The following is an 18,834-nucleotide window of genomic DNA, read 5'->3' as shown; positions in this document are numbered from 1 at the left end:
CACCACAGGAGACAATCCCCTTTCACCAGGGGTACATACGATATGTAGGGAATTCCAAGAAAAGCGATTATTGGCCCTCAGAAGACATCCCACCCGGATCTGATCTTTTCCCTGCAGGGACTCCCTCCCTAGCACTCACGAGGTGATGTTAGGAACCGTTGCCTTTGAGAGCAGAAATTTTATTGGCCACTCCCATGAACAGTAATAGTTCATGTCATCTACTTTTTTTTTTTTCTTCCAAGTTCCTCACATGGCTTGGTTTTTGTGTCTAAACCTATTCTGTAATGTTTATTTAAGTTGCCCATGTTCTCCATTCTGCAGAAGACACTTGGGCACCACACAAACACGCCTTTTGAAGTAACTGGCGGTATCTGGTGACGGGCTCCCTGAACAGCCGTTGAGGCAGAGCTGGCGATGCAGCCCCTCCTAGTAGCTCCTTACTCCCTTCTCCTCCTGTTCTTCAGGGCGGGTGGTTCTGTCGCTACTGCCGAAGCACGTCCCCAGAAAGGCTGTCAGCGCAGCATCTCAGGTGTTAAGTGCAGCTGTGAGAAGAGGGGAGCGTGAGAAGGTGGTTGTGCCTTCCTTCCCCCTTCAGGAAATCAAAGTCCACAAAATCCGACTTCAGGCTCATGTGTGCCTGCCGTCTGTGAGCTCGAACACCCGGCAGGGAGAAGGGGTGGGAGAAAATATGAGTTACGGTGGGAGATGTCTAGGAGGTTCACTTGACTCAAATTTGTCTCGGCTGTCAGCTTTGCCAAAGTGATGCCACACAGGGCACAGTTTGGATCTGTTCAGGGTGGGTCTGGAGACCATTCCCCACATTCCCCAGAAAAATCATTCAAAGGTGGTATCTCCACTGTTCCCGAACTCCCCGTCTCCAAGTCCATAGCTGCTTATAAACCGAAAATGCATCTCTTCCATTTATTAGCCTTTGTGCTTTACTTTTTACAACCTTATTATCACCATTTTGCTGATGAAGAAACTAAGGCTCAGAAAGGTGATGACATTTGTCCAAGTTACACAGTACAGGATAGGCAAGACCAGAACTGGTGTCTTGGGATGTACTCAGGTTCTAACATCAGAAGGAACTAGCCTGCAGACAGACCAGGCTCGGGGCTGGGCACAGGTCCTGGTCTGTCCAGGACGGAGGAGTTTCCTGCGATGGTAAAATTGGAAAGGGCGGGGTACTGCAGGTTGCTGGGGTGGAGTCTGTTTTCACAGTCTTTCCATGAGTACCTTTGCATCAGAGATGTATCAATCATCAATATATTACCTTAAAAAAATCTGTTAAAAAGGGTGCTGCTCTGGAGCCCATGAGTGGGACAGGAATCACGCCCTGGACTTCCCTATTCCCTCCTGGTGGCTACACCTCCCCTGCAGCCCAGGTGTCTTTGAACTCCTAAGAGGCACTGTAAGCAGCTCTCCCATGTGCCAGCCTTCTTGTGGGGACCCCCCTCCAGTCTCAGGATGTAGGAGGGCTCTGTTTCCAACAGCAATGATTCTTTGGAGCATTGGAGAGAGAAAGTTCTGTTCTCTGCATTCCTCCCTACTAAATCTTAATTACTTCGTTGCTTAAATTGTGAGCAGCAAGTTCAACTACTCTGCTCGTCTCCTAAGTGGCAAATTAAGACTAATTTAGATGGGGTTCACAGATTAGCCAACACTGGAATGGCGGAGAATGCTGTGGAGTTCTCTGCTGGGATCCACTCTCCAGGGGTCCTCTCAGCTTGAATGGGCAGCAGGTGTGGGCTTGTGCCTGCTTGGACTGTACCCGGGCCCTTCCCCCCACCGCCAGCTTTGACAGCAGACATCAGCCCTATGCATGTGGTTTCTCTAACACTACCTTTTATTTCAGACTCTCAAATGGTTTCTGGTTTCAATTTTATTGGATGCAGTTCAACTTGATTCGGGTCCCATTTACTGGGTCTCCGTGAAGCACTAGAATGACGTAAGCCACGTCGCTATTTAGAAAACCCTCACTTTTTTTTTCTTTTTTGGGAGAGCTGGGGGAGTGACTGAGGGGTCAGCGAGGTTGACCGTGCTCTGTGACTGATCTGTTTGGGTCTTGGCCGGGCTGGGTCTCCATTCAGACCACTCTGAGGACTTCCTCTTTATTTGTCTGGTTGATTCATCCCTAGAGAGTCCAGGGCCAAGCAGGGCTCTGGGAAGTGCCTTTGGAGGGCAGGGGCCTTGTCTCCTGTGGCTCAGGTAGGCTGGTCTGCCTCCCCATTCACACGGTCCCCTCTGCTTGGGCACCCCTCCTCTCCTTCCCCTTCTCTGGGCAGGTCTCTGCTCAAGGGCCTCTGTGAGTGCCTGAAACAAAGGAGGCACTTCCCATGCTCTGTAACCGTAGGCATCTTCTCTTCATGGCACTTATTATTATCTGACAGTATATACATGTGTGTGTCTCCCCAAAACTACAGTGAGTTAGGGGACAAAGTCAAGTTGAGCCACAGGGAAGAAGGGAAGCCCCCTAGGAGCAGCACAGCAGGGCTCCTGATGAGGTACGGAGGGACGGCGGGAGGGGACCAGCACCAGCTCTGTCATAGCTCCTGGGCTCAGGCAGTACAGGCTGCTTTGGTTGTAGGAAGGGGCCGGGTTCAACTGGGTCCAAAGGCCCTGGAACTTGTCAGTGAGGCATAGCACGACCACAAACTGATCTTTAAGCCGTCTTATTTCTTTCTGCAGCACGAGACATTGAGGACAGCTCTGTGTTCCAGATAGCTTCTGCTGCTTTTCCTGCCTTGGGGATGGACAAGTGACCCCTCGTCACCTGAGGGGTGCGACCCCTTGGGCTTGATGCCTCCCTGGCCCTTGGCCAAGACTGTGAGTTTCCTGGAACTTGGGTGACCTTGGACGTGGGATCCCCATCATTGCTTCTCTGTGTGAATGGACAGGTGAGATGGCACTTGTTTCCTTGCTGGAAGTTGGTCTCTTTGGATCGATTTATCTATCCATCCACCCATCTGTCTATATATCCTGATTTCCTTGCTTATTCCCTGAGGATGGGGACTTTATCTTGCTTTCCACTGTATCTCTAGTACTTAGTATATATTAGATGCTATGAAAATATTTGTTGAATGGATGCACAGATGGATGGAAATATATGGATGTGGATGGATGGATAGGGATCCTCATTTTATCAAGCTGCGACTTATAAGGAAGTAGATTACTTTCTCTCCTGGGCCCCTCTGTCCATACCTCTCTCCAAACTTCCTATGTCCTTCTGACTTTTGCTCATGGTCTTTTTTTAGCCTTGAACTCATTTCTGCTAACCAAGATTCCCTTTGTCCTTCAGGCCCAGTTGGACACAGGGTGCTTCTTTACTATGTCAAAATTTTCAAATCTTGTGATACACACACACACACACACACACACACATACACACACACACACACACACACACCTGTGCAGAAAGGGTATTTGTCTTCTTCACCATTGTATCCCCACAATCTAGCATGATGCCACTGTATAAATACTTTTTGAATAAATAACTGAACCAACACCTATATGGCAGCATAGACTTAATTCTGCTTTGCACTATCATTAGTTATTTGTATTTGTATCTCACCAGCCTGACTGTGAGGTCAGGAACTGTGTCTTAGTCATCTCAGTAGCTGTGTTAACTCATTGCTTCACTAGTAATGATAATGTTAATAACATGAACATGTACCATTTTGTGAAATCCACTAAGTGCTGGGCATTAGACTTTGCCAACATGAGTTCATTTACTTCCCCTGATCACTCTGTGGGATGGTTTTATCGGTGCCCTTTCACAGACACAGAAACTGTAGCTCAGAGAGATTGGATGACTAGGGCAAGGTGCTCTGGGTCATAAACAGAAGAGAGAGAATTTGAGCTAGCTATTTCTGACACCAGAATTCTGTTCTTTCCCTTGAATAAGTCTGCTCTCCTAATTTTGGGGTAGGAATGGCTCTTATAAAAGTTATTTCAACTGAATGGACTTGAAATTGGTCAGGACATCTTCAAACAGACCTGATGACTGCTCTGTACTGCTGTCATTTGACTGTTCTAGATACTGTTTTCCCAGTGTTTACAGCTCTCCAGGATTCTCCTAGCATCAGATATAAGACCTTTTTCTGGAGTTCCTCACAGTCCACCAGGACCACCACCCCACAAGAAGCCACTGCCAACTGAAGTGGTGAAGTTCTCTCACCTGTCACGTAGTTCTTCAAATCCAGCTCATTGCTGAGAGGATTGTTGCTCTTGAACATATACAGGTTAAAGGGGGCTGGCTCCTTGCCCACATTTTTCCACACAGTGTAGTCGGGAGAGGTCCATCGCCCTGCCAGCACGTCATAATCACGCTGAGTGAAGTGGACCAGCTTGGTCAGGGGATCGTAGAGTCCCCCATGGAAGCCGATGACCATCTGGAAGTCAGGGTTGGAGTCATGGTAAATCTCCCCATAGGCTGTGTATTGCAACTGTTTTATCATGAGACCATTGATGCTGAACACAGCCAGGGGAGTCCCTGTGTTATCTGAGGCAACGTAGTACTCCTCCCCACTGCTGCTCTCCATGGCAAAGAGGTGGCCCTGGAGGTCATAGTAGAGTGAGGTTATCTCTGAGTTGGAGTGATTGTAGACGTGGGTGATGCGAGTAGGGTTGTGGAGGTCAGAGTAGAAATACTGCAGGTGGTGGCCCAGGTTGGTCTTGTAGGAAGCCCGCCGTCCCACGCCGTCATAGCGGTACTGGACACTCCACCCACTGGCCTTGTTGTAGGCTCTTGTTAGGAGGCCCTTGGAATTGTACTCAAAGATGTCAGCCCCTCGTTGGCACAGATAGCCATCATCGTCAATTTTGTATTGCACGTCGCCGAGTCTGGTTATCCGATCCCGGAGGTCATAGCGCAAGGGCATAAGGCGCACACTATTGCCTGGGTTCAGCAAGTGGAGGTTGCCGTTGAGGTCATAACTATAGCGCCAGGTTGGGCGGTCATTGACGGCCACACTCTGGAGCTGCCCGTCCCCATCATAGTCATAGGTGTACTTGGTGGTGTTGGCATAGGGCCCCAGTTTTAGCTCCCTCTTGATCACCCTTCCCATGCTGTCGTACTGCACTGTCATCCAGTACATGAGGGAGCGGAACATCTCATACTGGACTTCCTTGATCCTCCCGTGTGTGTCAAAGTGTTTGCTGAGGGTCATCACGGCAGTGGTGATGATCTGGTTGATATCATAATAGATGACTCCGAACTTGCCGAAGTGTTCCACTTTGCCGGAAATCTCGTCATAGCGGTAGAGGTCAACGGGAAGGGGAGTCTCACTTATGACAGGCTTGATGCTTGCAATCCGGAAGCTGTTGTCATGATAGGTGTAGTCAAACCTGGCATTGACCATGCCTTCCTCAGAGAACCTGTAGATCTGCTTGTCTACGAGGGGGCCGATCTTCCGGTACCTGATGGTGCAGGAGAAGCCCCCACTCTGGAGGCTGACCATTTTTAAAACACCAGTAGTCTCATCATACCCAAAAGTGACAGCAGTACTGTCATAGACAATCTCTGATAACTTGGAGAGTTTCCCATACTTATAGAATACCTGGCGCCCAGTGCCCAAAAAGGATGTCTTCAGGATGCGGCCATCATCACTGTAGTCAAAGATGACGGAGGCATTGCTTTCAGGTGGGTTGTAGATGTTGCGGATGTAGCCAATGGAGGTGTGGGTAGACACGCTGTGCCGGGCGACGCTGGGCATGGTGACGGCGTGGAGACGGTCAGAGGAGTCATACTCAAATACGTACTGACGCTGACTCTGGAGCAGGAGGACCATGGACTGGAGGAACGAAAGGGGAAGGCAACACATGAATGGGCTCTTCAGGATTAAGCTCTCAAACGGACAGAATTTATTTTATTTCCTCAAATGTCAATTCAAAAGCCATGAAGGATGGGGAAGTTTAGACCAGATATTACATTAGATGGATTTCATCAGGCATGCCAACTCTGATGGGTCATGGTGGCTATTCTGGAGCAATGCTTCTCAGACTTTAATGTGCATGAGGAATACCCAGGGATCTTGTTAAAAGGCACATTCTGATTCAATAGTTTGCCAGGGGCTTGTGGGGAGGCAGCCTGAGAATCTGCTTTTGAAAGAAGTTCCCAGGTGGTCCTAAAATTGCTTTGATTAGCAAAGGCTACAAGGGCTGTGGTGAGAGGCACTGAGTTCGCCTCCAGGCTCAATAACAGGTACTGAGAGTGTCTGGAAATGACTGCCACTGGCCCAGTGGGGGTAGACGTGATACACACAGTGTTTGACTCTCCCTGATTAAAACCTAAAAAGAAAGTACACCCTCCATTTAGAAGCTACTGAAAAGATTAAATAACCCAGAATCATTGATTCTTTGGAAAAAAAATGGCCTTAAACTTGAGGCAATTGGGAGATTCTTGCCTCCCCTGGTGAGCCATTTTAGGATTTTACAGTATAATGAGAACAGTATTCAGGAAGGACCAAAGGACAGCAGCTCCTCTCTGTAGAGGAGGTAACAGCTCTGTCTGCAAATGATTGCTGTGAAGAGGTGAGAAGGGCAGAAAAGGAAATGCACCTGTGTTGAGGTGAGTTCAGGCAGAGGCCCAGGCTGAGCAAGCCCCTGCCTAAGGACTAGATGACCAGGGCAGCCTTCAAAAGTCTTGATTTGTGCCCCAAAGGGATCTTTCTTTGTTGCTGCTACAACCTGACCCTTGCTGACATGGAGACCTGAATCTGGTACTTTCAGACACAGGGAATTATGTGTAGATAATCCATTGGCTGTCTCAGCCAATAGGCTATGTAGGAAAGTATTGGTCTGTGTGCTCAAGTATTAGGCAAAATTCCCTATGATGGCTTAATTCCCGGCAAGGCAGAAATGAATCACTGAATTTCCAATTCATAAGTAATGATTAGCTGTGCTGCCAATGGGAAGATCCTGTCCATTTCAACAACACTTTTTTGGAGGAGAATAAAATCAGACAGTTTGTCCTTATTGCCATTACTGAGTGTCTAGCATATATATATATATTTTTGCTTTTAATGGTAATAGTGATGAACTATGAATAACATTTTCCTTTAGATTCCTCCCTCCCAGTGAGAGTGGGAGTATGAGGGGAGACCTTGCAGAGTGTAAGTAAAGATGTTAAAATGTCTTATTGCAAAGCATACTGGGCCATCTTAAAAACATCAGTGTGAGTGAGAGAAAGCCCCAGCTGAGTGAGGGCAGCACGTTCACCCACCTTGTCAAGGTAGGAGTAACTCCACATTTTGCCGTCGGCAAACATGCGAGACACGATCCGGCCTTGCTTGTCGATGTCTGTCCTCTCGCTCATGGCCCCACGCTGAAGGCCAGCCAAGCGCCCATTGAAGAAATACGAGACATTGACGGCTGCCAGCCCGCTGCTGGGGAGCCAGAGGAAGGGGCGGCCCACCTGGTCATAAATGATCCTCAGGGTGAACTTCCGGTGATCATCATAGATCTTTTCTGTACGAATATTCCGGTCATAGTCAATGGACAAGAGATTTCTCCCATGGACCTAGGAAACACAATCGACTTAGTCTGAAAGACATCACCTGGGCATATCAGGTCAGGGTTTTATGGAGGACTAGGGTGTGGCCAGGGAATAAGTGTGTGTTGGAGGAAGAAATAACTCTGAATTATCTGGAGTAATGCTTTCTAAACTCCTTGACATTATAATACACATAGAAAATAGTAATATTTGTAGGGTGCACTAGAATACAGAAATGAGGCTGCTTATGGTCAGAGATGACTGATCTGGGCACAGCTGCTGTGAGCAGTTATGTAGGCTGTGCACTGCACAATTACAAGGGGTACCATCACGTCATACAAAGTACGAATAGTAGAAGCTGTGCAGGGCCCAAATTGCATAGCCATACACAATATCCCTGAACCCTGGGGTTCTGACTGCCCTATCTGACCACCCTGGGGGGCATGACCTTTTTTGGCACATCCTCACCCAAGTAGCTAATGAACAGGTGGCACACATGGTGTGGGGGGAACATGGGGAAGACAGTGTAGCACAGAGAAGGCAAATAGTGACTCTGGCATCTTACTACACTGATGGGCAGTGACTGCAATGGGGCATGGGGGGGCACAATAATATGGGTGAATGTAGTAACCACATTGTTTTTTCATGTGAAACTTTCTTAAGAGTGTATATCAATAATACCTTAATAATAAAAAAAAGAACAGGTGCCAATATTCCTTCTGAAACCTAAAGTAAAAGCACCTAGGGATGGTGGGATGGAGCTCTTAGAAATCTATATTTCTCAAAGATCTGGGAATACAAAGGTTCATTCCTATATGAAAACCTTTACTTCTACTACCTAGAGAAAAATCTTCCCACTGTCCAGGATGCAAGGTACCAGTGGGGAGACCTCATTAGGACTGGGGAATTCCAACAAAGGGAAGAACTAATGTCCTTAGATTTGAAAGGAATAGTGGAACACATCCAGACGTAATTTAATGTTTATTTAGAAGTCGATCTGATCAGAGAAGAGAGCCTGTCTCAGGTGACAGGGCTGGGAGGCTAGACTCTGGTTAGGGGCAAAGGAGAGGGACTCTTGAGATTTAGCTAGCCCTACGTGGATGACTGGAAGTGAATACAATGAAGCTCACTCAGCCCAGGCTCTTTCAACATAATTGACTGCAAATCCAGACATCCCTGGGGTAATGACTGCTGAAGGTGGGGGAGGATGTAAACAGGCAGAAGCTAGAGATATCTGGTACCTACTTACCTTACCTTTATACATCAATAACACTTAATAATGATGATGATCATAGTAATAATAACTTTGACATGTGCTGAGAGCTAGTATTGTGTTAGGTAACTTGCATCTATTGTCTGAGCAGGTCACTAAGACCACTTGACAAATGAGGCAACTGAGTCTGAAACAGAGAGGTTACATACTTGCTCTGGGTCACACACCCATGAAGTGGTAGGGTTGGTCTGGAACTTAGGTGTTCACAATTCAATCAGTTAACCATTTAGACCTTTAGCTAGGTTTACTGCTTCTTGTATTATACATGCACTGAGTGCCCTGGGATGTGCCAAACTATGAAGAGACTGTCATAGCCTTTGAAGGCTCCACATAGCGGTTTAATGGGGAGACAAGGAATAATTCCAATACCATAGAACAGTTCTAATAATTCTAACATTCAACACTTTGCCAACATTTTATAAGGCAGAATGAATAATGTGGCAACAATGAGGAAGGGTTTTCAGGGTTTCCTGAGCCAACTGCTAGTGATTCCCCACTATGCGGAGGTACTTCCCGTCTTGGTCATCCTTCTATCCTTCCCTTTCTTTAATTTTTTCCCCTTTTTGCCTCTCTTTGCTAATACCATACAGTGTCCCCCATGAATTTACTGTTCATTGAACATTCAGTCTCTGCTAATGTCAGGCTTGGTGCTTGTTCTGGATTGCAAGGATCAACCGCATCGAAAAGGAATTATGTACCAAGAATTTATGATGGGCTTAGTGTGTTCTCAGAACTGCCCTGGTTTTATCTTACTAATCCTCACGACGACACTCCCAGGCAAGCACTATCATTATCCCCATTTTACATGCAAGACACAGACAGGTTTAAGTGCCTTGCATGAGCTCACACGAATAGTAAGTGGTGGCTGCCAGGATCTCAGCCCAGAGCTCACCATCTTTACCCCGAGGCTGTACTGCCTCTCTAACCAGTGGTGCTCCATTGGGCATGCGATTCTAAACCATGTGGCCTGGTCTCTCAAAGCATGGATGTTGGGCTGACTGCAGAGCTACTGAGACAGCCCCCAGGGAATAGGGGCTGGGTGATCCTGATGTGTACTCTTGGTTAAAATCCACTCAGTGTGATACCATTGTGTGTGTGTGTGTGTATGTGTGCAACTGTATGTACCCATGAGTATGTACTGTAACAAGGCACCGTGGGAGGCACTGACATATAAGTCATGTACATACTGCAGCAGCTGTACCAGCATGTGAGGGTGCTGAAGCTGGAGAACTGAAGCGTGGGCAAGCACTGAAGGGCAGACCCAACTCCGCCAGCATCGGGGCTTGTTGCCACTACTCAGCGTCAATGAGACCTCTGACCCCTGGCCTGGCTGAACCAACCAGAAAGAAGTGACAGGTGCCAGCCATTAGCCAATGATGATTTAAGGTGGGATTTTATTTCCAAATTCATCATATGTCCCTGGGAATGGGATTTTATTTTATAGCACTGGCTCAAGTCAACATTTTCTCCAGGTTTATTGAGATATAATTGACATACACCACTGTGTAAGTCTAAGGTGTTCAGCATAATTATTTGACTTACATATATTGTGAAACGATTACCACTACAAGTTTACATCCATCGCCTCATATGGATATAAGAAAGAAAAAGAAAACTGCAATTTTTCTACTTGTGCTGAGAACTCTTAGGATTTACTCTCAACAACTTTCCTACATATATACAGTAGTGTTAATTGTTGTCACATTATACATTATATCCCTAATATTTATTTATCTTGTAACTGGAAGTTTGTACCTTTTGACCACTTTCCTCTAATTCCCCCTCCTCCCATGCTCTGCTTCTGGTAACCACAAATCTGATCTTTTTTTCTATGAGTTAAAAAAAAATTTTTTTTTTTAGATTCCACATGTAAGTGAGATCACACAATATTTGTCTTTCTCTGACTTATTTCACCTAGTGTAGTGCTCTCAAATTCCATCCATGTTATTGCAAATGGTAGGATTTCCTTGTTTTTTTGACGGCTGAATAATATTCCATTGTATATGTATACCATAATTTCTTTATCCATTCATCTGTCAATGGACACTTAGGTTGTTTCCATGTCTTGGCTTTGTAAATAACGCAGATACGACTGTTGGGGTGCAGATATCTCTTTGACAGCATGTCTTCATTTCCTTTAGCTATATTCCCAGAAGTAGAATTACTGGATCACATGGTAGTGCCATTTTTAACTTCTGAGGATCCCCCATACTGTTTCCATAAGGGCCATGCCAATCTGCAGTTCCACCAACAGTGCATGGGAGCACCCTTTACTCCTCAGTCTTGCTAGCATTTGTTCTCTCTTCTCAATCATGGCCCTTTTGACAGGCATGAGGTGATATCTCACTGTGGTCTTGATTGGCATTTCCGTAACAATTAATGTTAGCATCTTTTCATGTACTTGTTGACCTTTTATATATTTTCTTTGGATAAATGTCTATTCAGGTTCTTTGCCCACTTTTAAATTGGAATATTGGTATTTTTGCTATTGAGTTGTGTGGGTTCTTAAATATTTAGATATTAATATCTTTAAATTAATTTCTTTGGGTATTCATTCCTTGGCAGATATATGGTTTGCAAATACTTTTTTTCCCATTCAGTTGGTTGTCTTTTCATGTAATTATTTCTTATGCTGTGTAGCTTTTTAGTTTGATGTAGTCCCACTTGTTTATTTTGATTTTGTTGCTGTGCTTTAGGTATCATATCCAAAAAATCATTCCCAAGATCTATGTCAAGGAACTATCTTTCTGTGTCTTCTTCTAGGATGGTTTCAGGTTTAAGTCTTTACATTTAAGTCTTTAATCCATTTTAAGTTAACTTTTGTGAGTGTATAAGTTAGGTGTCTAGTTTGATTCTTCTCCATGTGATTATCTAATTTTTCCAGCACCATTTATTTAAAGATTCTTTTTTCTCCATTGAATATTCTTGACTCCCTTATCAAATATTGGTTGACTGTATATGCTTCAGTTTATTTTTGGGCTCTCAATTCTACTGCATTGGTCTCTGTGTGTGTTTTTATGCCAATATGGTACTGTTTTGATCACTATAGTTTAATAGCATAACTTGAAACCAGGAAGTATGATGCCTGCTGCCTTGTTCTTTTTCAGGATTGCTTTGGCTATTTGAGGTCTTTTGTGGTTCCATATAAATTTTAGGATTTTTTTTTCTACTTCTGTAAGAAAAATAGCCTTTGGAATCTTGATAGGGATTGACTCTATTTTGAACTTACACTGAATCTATAGATGGTTTTTGGTAGGATGGACATTTTAGCAATATTAGTTTTTCCATTCTACTAACATGTAATACCTTTCTATTTGTATCTTCTTTCATTTCTTTCATCAATGAAAAACCACAATGGGATATCATCTCATAGCTGCTAGAATAACTATTATCAAAAAGACAACAAGTGTTGCTGAGGGTGTGGAGAAAGGGAACATTTGAGCACTAGTGGTGGGAATGAAAATTGGTGCAGCCATTATGGAAAACAGTACGGAGGTTCCTCAAAAAATTAAAAATAGAATTACCATGTGATCCAGCAATTCCACTTCTGGGTATTTATCCAAAGAAAACAAAAACACCTAACTTGAAAAGATACATACACCCCATGTTTACTGCCACATGGTTTACAGTAGCCAAGACACAGAAACAATCTAACTGTCCATCAATGGATGAATAGGTAAAGAAAATGTAGTATTTATAGTGAGTGTGTGCTGCTAAGGCTGATGTCAGAGAGATTATTGCCTATGCTTTCTTTAGTTGTTCCATGGTTTCAGATCTTACATTTAGGTCTTTAATGTATTTTATTTTTGTGCATGGTGTAAGATAGTGGTCTGGTTTCATTCTCTTGCATATACCTGTCCAGTTTTCCCAACATCATTTATTGAAGAGACTGTCTTTTCACCATTGTATATTTTTTGCTACTTTGTCATAAATTAACTGACCATATATGCATGACTTTTTCTTTGGGTTCTCTATTCTATTTCACTAATATGTATCTGTTTTCATGCCAGTTCCATACTGTTTTGACTAACACAGCTTTGTAGTATAGTTTGAAATCAGAGAGTGTGATGCCTCCAGCTTTGTTCTTCTCTCCTAAGATTGCTTTGGTTATTTGGGTTTTTTATCATTCCTTACAAATTTTATGATTCTTTGTTCTAGTTCTGTGAAAAAAAGCTGTTGGTATTTTGATAGGGATTGCACTGAATCTGTAGATTGTTTTAGGTAGTATGGACATTGTACAATATTAATTCCTTCAATCAATAAGCACAGAATACCTTTCCATTTATTTTGTCTTCTTCAATTTCTTTCATCAGTGTCTTATAGTTTTCAGAGTATAGGTCTTTCACCTCCTGGGTTAAATTTTTTCCTAGGTATTTTATTCTTTTTTGATGCAATTGTAAATGGGATGGTTTTCTTAATTTTGTTTTCTGATAGCTCATTATTAGTGTTTAGAAATGCAACTCATTTCTGTATGTTAATTTTGCACCCTGTGACTTTACTGAACTCATTTATTAGCTCCAATAGTTTTTGGACAAGTCTTTAGGATTTTACAAAAAAGACTCATGGACACTGACAAGAGACTTGGTGGTTACCATGGGGAGGGGCTGGGGCAGGCAGATTAAATAGGTGAAGGGGATAAAATGGCACAAAAATCTCAATTATAATATTAAATTAGTCATGGGGATAAAAGTAAAGCATAGAGAATATAGTCAGTAACACTATATCTTTCTATTTTGACAGTAACTACACTAGTTAGGGTGAACATTTAATAATGCAATTAACTGTGAAATCACTATGTTGTATGCTTGAAACCAATAGCATATTGTATCTCAACTACAATAATAAAAAGTCTTTAAGGTTTTCTGTATATAATATCATGTCATCTACAAATAGTGACAATTTTACTTCTTCCTTTCCAACTTGGATTCCTTTTCTTTTCTTTCCTTTTTTTTTTGCCTAATTGCTGTGGCTAGGACTTTTGTTACTATGTTGAATAAAAGTGTTGAGAGTAGGCATCCTTGTCTTGTTCCTGATTTTAGAGGAAAAGCTTACAGCTTTTTATCATTGAGTATGATGTTAGATGTGGGTTTTCTGTATATGGCCTTTATTATGTTGAGGTATGTTCTCTCTATACCTGATTTGTTGATAGTTTTTATCATAAATGGATGTTGAATTTTGTCAAATGCTTTTCTGCATATGAGATGATCGAATGATTTATCCTTCATTTTGTTAATATGATATATCACAATGACTGATTTGCAGATTTGAACCAACCTTCCATCCTGGGAAAAAAATCCTATTTGATCATGGTTTATGATTCTCTAATTATATTGATGAATTTGTTTGCTTATATTTGTTGAGCATAGTTGCATATATGTTCATGATAAATATTGTCATGTAATTGTCTTTTCTTATGGTGTCCTTGCCTGGTTCGGGTATTGGGTGATGGCCTCATAAAATGAGTTTGGAAGAGTTACCTCTTCTTCTATTTTTTAGTTTTTAAGAAGGATTGGTATTCTTTGAATGCTTAGTAGAACTCACCAGTGAAGCCATCTGGTACTAGAATTTTGTTTGTTGGGATGTTTTTTTCATGGTTGATTTAATCTCCTTACTAATCATTAGCCTATTCAGATTTTCTATTTCTTCATGATTCAGTCTTGGTAAGTTATATATTTCTAGCAATTTATCCTTCTTCCAGGTTGTCCAATTTGTTGGCATATGCTTGTTCATAGTAATCTTCTATGTACCTTTGTATTTCTGTGGTAATATCTCCTTTTTCATTTCTGATTTTGAGTTCTTTTTTCTTGGTGAGGCTAGCTAAAGTTTTGTCATTTTGTTTGTCTTTTTGAATAACAAGCTGAGTTTCATTGATGTTCTCTATTGTCTTCTTAGTCTCTATTTCATTTATTTCTTCTTTGATCTTTGTTATTTCTTACTAATTTTAGGATTCTCTTGTTTTTCTTTTTCTGGTTCCTTGGGTTGTCAAGTTTGGTTGTTTGACACTCTTATTTACTGAGGTAAATCTTAATTGCTACATAACCTTCCTTGTTAGAACTGCTTTTGCTTAAGTTTTAACTTTTGGTATGTCGTGCTGCCATTTTCATGTGTCTCCAGATTCTTTGTAATTTCCCCTTTAATTTCTTCTTTGATCCGCTGTTTGTTCAGGGGAGTTTTTAATTTCCAGGTATTCATGAATTTTCCAGTTTTCCTCTTGTTAAATTGATTTTTAGTTTCATACCATTGTGGTTGGAGAAGACGCTTAGTATGATTTCAACCTTCTTGAATTTGCTAAGACTTGTTTTGTGGCCCAACTTACGGTCCATCTTATAAAATATTCCATGTACACCTGAGAAGAATGTAAATTCTGCTGTTTGTATAGAGTGTTCTGAATATGTCTGTTAGGTCCATTTGGTCCATTAGGTGTTATTCAAATATGATGTTTCCTTATTGCTTCTCTGGATGATGTATCCATTGTTGAGAGTGGAGTATTAAAGTCCCCAACTATTATTATATTATTAGTTCTCATTTTATCTTGTTACCTTTACTTTTTATATTTAGATGCTTCCATGTTGGGCACATATTTACAGTTGTTGTGTTTTTGATGGATTGGGCCATTTATTGTAAGTAATACCTTCTTTGTCTCTTTTTACTCTTCTTAGTTTAAAGTCTATTTTGTCTGATATAATGTGGCTACCCCTCCTTTTTTGTATGTTACTGTTTGCTTGAAATTATTTTTTTCATCTCTTCACTCTCAGTCTGTGTGTATCTTTAAGCTTAAAGTTATTCTCCTGTAGGTAGCATATTGTTATATTTGTTTCTTTTAATCCATTCAGACTTTCTACGTCATTTGATTGGGGAATTTAATATGTTTACATTTAAAGTAGTATTGATAGGTAAGGACTTATTATTGCCATTCTGTAAATTGTTTTCTGGCTGTTTTGTAGATCCTTTGTGGCTTGTTTCTCATACTTACTTTTTAAGTTTTGATGTCTAGTAGTATCAATATGCTTTGACTTATTTTTCATGTTCATTTGTGTAACTACTACAGTTTTTCCCCTTGTGGTTACCATGAGGTTTATATAAAATATCTTAAAAATTAAAATACCCTAATTTCAACTATTATCAACTTAACTTCAATACTATTCCTAAACTTTATACTTTTACTTCACCCTTTCACAGTTTATTGATATTACATGTAGTTTACATATTTTTTATATTGTGTAACTAGTAACATTATTATAGTTGTGGTTATTTTTACGTTTGTCTTTAAAAATTTTAAATTAGAATTGTTAATGAATCACACACCACCATCATGATTTTGCAGAATCTAAGTCTATATACTTACCATTAAAAGTGATTTTTATACTCCTTTACGTTTTTATGATGTTAATTAGCATCCTTTTATTTCCATTCAAAGAACTCCTTTCACCATTTCTTATAAGGCAGGCCAAGTGGTGATGAACTCCCTTAGCATGTTTATTCAGGAAAGTCTCTAGCCCTCCTTCATTTCTGAAGATCAGGTTTGCTAGGTATAGCATTTTTTGGTTGACAGTTATTTTCTTCAATATTTTAAGTATGTCATCTCATTTTCTCCTGGCCTAAAAAGTTTCTGTTGAGAAATATGCCAATAGTCTTGGTGGTGGTGGTGGGGTTCCCTTGAATGTAACTTCTCTACTTTTCCTTCCTGCTCACAAAATTCTTTCTTTGACTTTTGACAATTTAATTATACTATGTCTTGGTGTGATCCTATTTGGGTTCAAATTCTTGGGGAACTTTTGGGCCTTATAGATCTAGTTGTCCTCAGGCTTGGGATGTTTTTCGTCATTATTGCTTTAAATATACTTTGTGTCCTTTTCTCTTCTTTGTCTGGAATTCCAATAGTGTGCATATTGTTTCTTTTGAATAGGTTCATTAAATCTTGTAGGCTTTCTTCATTCTTTCCCATTACTTTTCCTTTATATTCCTTTGACAGGGTTAATTTCAAATGTCCTATATTACAGGTCACTCATTCTTTCTTCTGCATGGTTGAGTCTGCTTTTGAAGCTCTCTATTGAATTCTTCAGTCCAGTCAGTGTAGTTTTCAGCTCTAGGATTTGTGTGTGTGTGTCTGTTTGTTTTTTAATGGTTTCTATTTCTTTGTTGACTTTGTCATTTTGTTCATGTATTTTTGTCCTAATGTCATTTAGATACCTGCCTGTCCCTGCAGTTCACTAAATTTATTTAAGAGGACTCTTCTTAATTCTTTGACAGTTCATAGGTCTCCATTTCTTTAAGGTCAGTTATTAGAGCTTTATTAGTTTCCTTTGGTGGTGTAATATTTACCTGACTTATCTTGATCCTTGATTCTTTATGTTGGTATCTTCCCATTTGAGTAAGTGGTCTCCTCTTCCAGACTTTACCAGTTTCCTTTAGCAGAGACAGTTCTTCACTGGTCAGCTCAGTTTGGGTTTCTAGATGTATCCACTGGTAACATCCTTGGGTAGGTGGCACTTACTGTCCGGGCCCATTTTTGGGTGAGGCAATTACCCAAGCTCTGAGGTCAGGGGTGATGGATATGCTGCTGGCTGAGAAAAGTTGGACAGGACTGCTGGCTTGGTTCTCTGTTCAAGTGAAGATGTAGGATGGGCTCCATCATTGCCTGGGTTCTCTTTAGGCTTAGTAGGTGGTTGAGACTGGGTACTATACTCAGCAGTAGGTGAGACTTATGAATTAGCTTCCCTGCTGTGGTCAGGACAGATCCAGTGCCTACCCAGCTCATTGTTAGGGGATTTGAATCAGGAAGGATTGTGCACTGAATCTTCTGTCCAAATGGGCCTATTGGTTTTGCTCTGCATATGTGGAAAGCTATAGGCTGTGCATTCTGTTCAAGTGCCACTTGTAAGAAGGCCACACAGCTTCCCATGTGTTCTGGTTAGGTTCCCTGGTAGGGTGGGCTGAGGCTGTATTCAGCAATGAGTGGTGGTACAAATTAGTTACCCTGCCTGGGTGCAGCAGAACTAGTTCCAAGACTTGTAAGGCTGTTGGTTTGGGATTGGACTCAAGAGGCACTTGACCCCTTGCCCCAAGTTCCCTGGCTGAACAGAGCCACTGGCTTTGCACTGAAGACTATCAGCTCTGTCTCTCTGCTAGAGCTTGTTGGGTTACATAACCTCCAGGGCATTTTTACCAGTCCCACTGGCCAATCAGGGTTCGGTGTCATATTCAGTGTTTGGTATGGGTGTGATTCAACTCCCGTGACTGGGTAGGGTGGGGGGCCTACTCCAGGCACTTCCCAAATTTTCGAATAACCTTTCTGGTGGATAGAGATGGGTTGCTACACTCAGCACCCAGTGGGGCTGTGAATTAACTCCTCCTACCTGGGCTTAGTGGGGGAAATCTCCCTGCCCAGTACTACTTTTACCCTAGGGATGAGCAGCTCTGCCTGCTTGCCTCTCTGCTTGAGCATTGCTGAGCTATGCAGCTTCCAGGTGTTTGTAGCAACCCTTCCTGTCAGAGGGGTCTGGGAGCCACACTCAGTGGTGTGGGGGCTATTGCTCAGCTTCCCTGCCTGGGTGGGGACAGACGAGGACTTCATCTGAAGACCTGAATCAGGGAGACCCATACCCCACCAAGCTCCCTTGGTCAGACTGTGCTACCAACTTGGTTCTGCAAATGAGCAAAGCTGCTGGCTAGGACCACTACTTGGGTTCTGTGGGTAAGGCCTCTGTCTGCCAAGATCTGAGTGCTGGTTATTTTAAGTCCCTCCTTCCTTCTCCCTCACAATCAGATTCCCAGTTGTCAAGCCCTACACATTCCCCTGTAATCCTTTTGGGGTGAGACTGGAGTAGGGACTTTCATGAAGGAACACGCAATGTTGGGCAGGGTGGTTGGATATCCCTATTGGGCTCTCTTTTCCCACTGGAGGAACCAGAGGCTTGGGAGACTGCAGTGTCCTGGGGGAGGGATAATGCCTTCAGCCTTATCTACCCTTCCATTCTAGAAATCTCTAAGTAGACTTTTATTCTTGAATATTTGTTAGTTGTTCTTGTGAGGGGAAGTAAAGCCAGGAATGACCTATGTTGTCATCCTG

The 18,834-nt window shown here is 42.3% G+C and overlaps 1 protein-coding gene across 12 annotated transcripts in view; it reads right to left on the bottom strand.

Annotated features, from left to right (window-relative positions):
- Positions 1–18,834, bottom strand: part of TENM2 (teneurin transmembrane protein 2) — a 1,165,071-nt gene that overhangs the window by 15,050 nt on the left and 1,131,187 nt on the right. For all 12 annotated transcript variants that reach the window (XM_057491503.1, XM_036884772.2, XM_036884776.2 and 9 more), the window contains 2 exons: positions 7,223–7,519; positions 4,178–5,792 (listed from right to left, as the gene is read on the bottom strand). In XM_057491503.1, coding sequence (XP_057347486.1) covers positions 4,178–5,792; positions 7,223–7,519 — 1,912 coding nt within the window. The remainder of the gene's footprint in view (positions 1–4,177; positions 5,793–7,222; positions 7,520–18,834) is intronic.

Source organism: Manis pentadactyla, chromosome 2 (assembly GCF_030020395.1).
Source record: "Manis pentadactyla isolate mManPen7 chromosome 2, mManPen7.hap1, whole genome shotgun sequence".
NCBI classification, from domain to species: Eukaryota; Metazoa; Chordata; class Mammalia; order Pholidota; family Manidae; genus Manis; species Manis pentadactyla.
The sequence above is the reverse complement of the archived record's forward strand: the minus strand, read 5'-3'. Positions and strand labels throughout refer to the sequence as shown.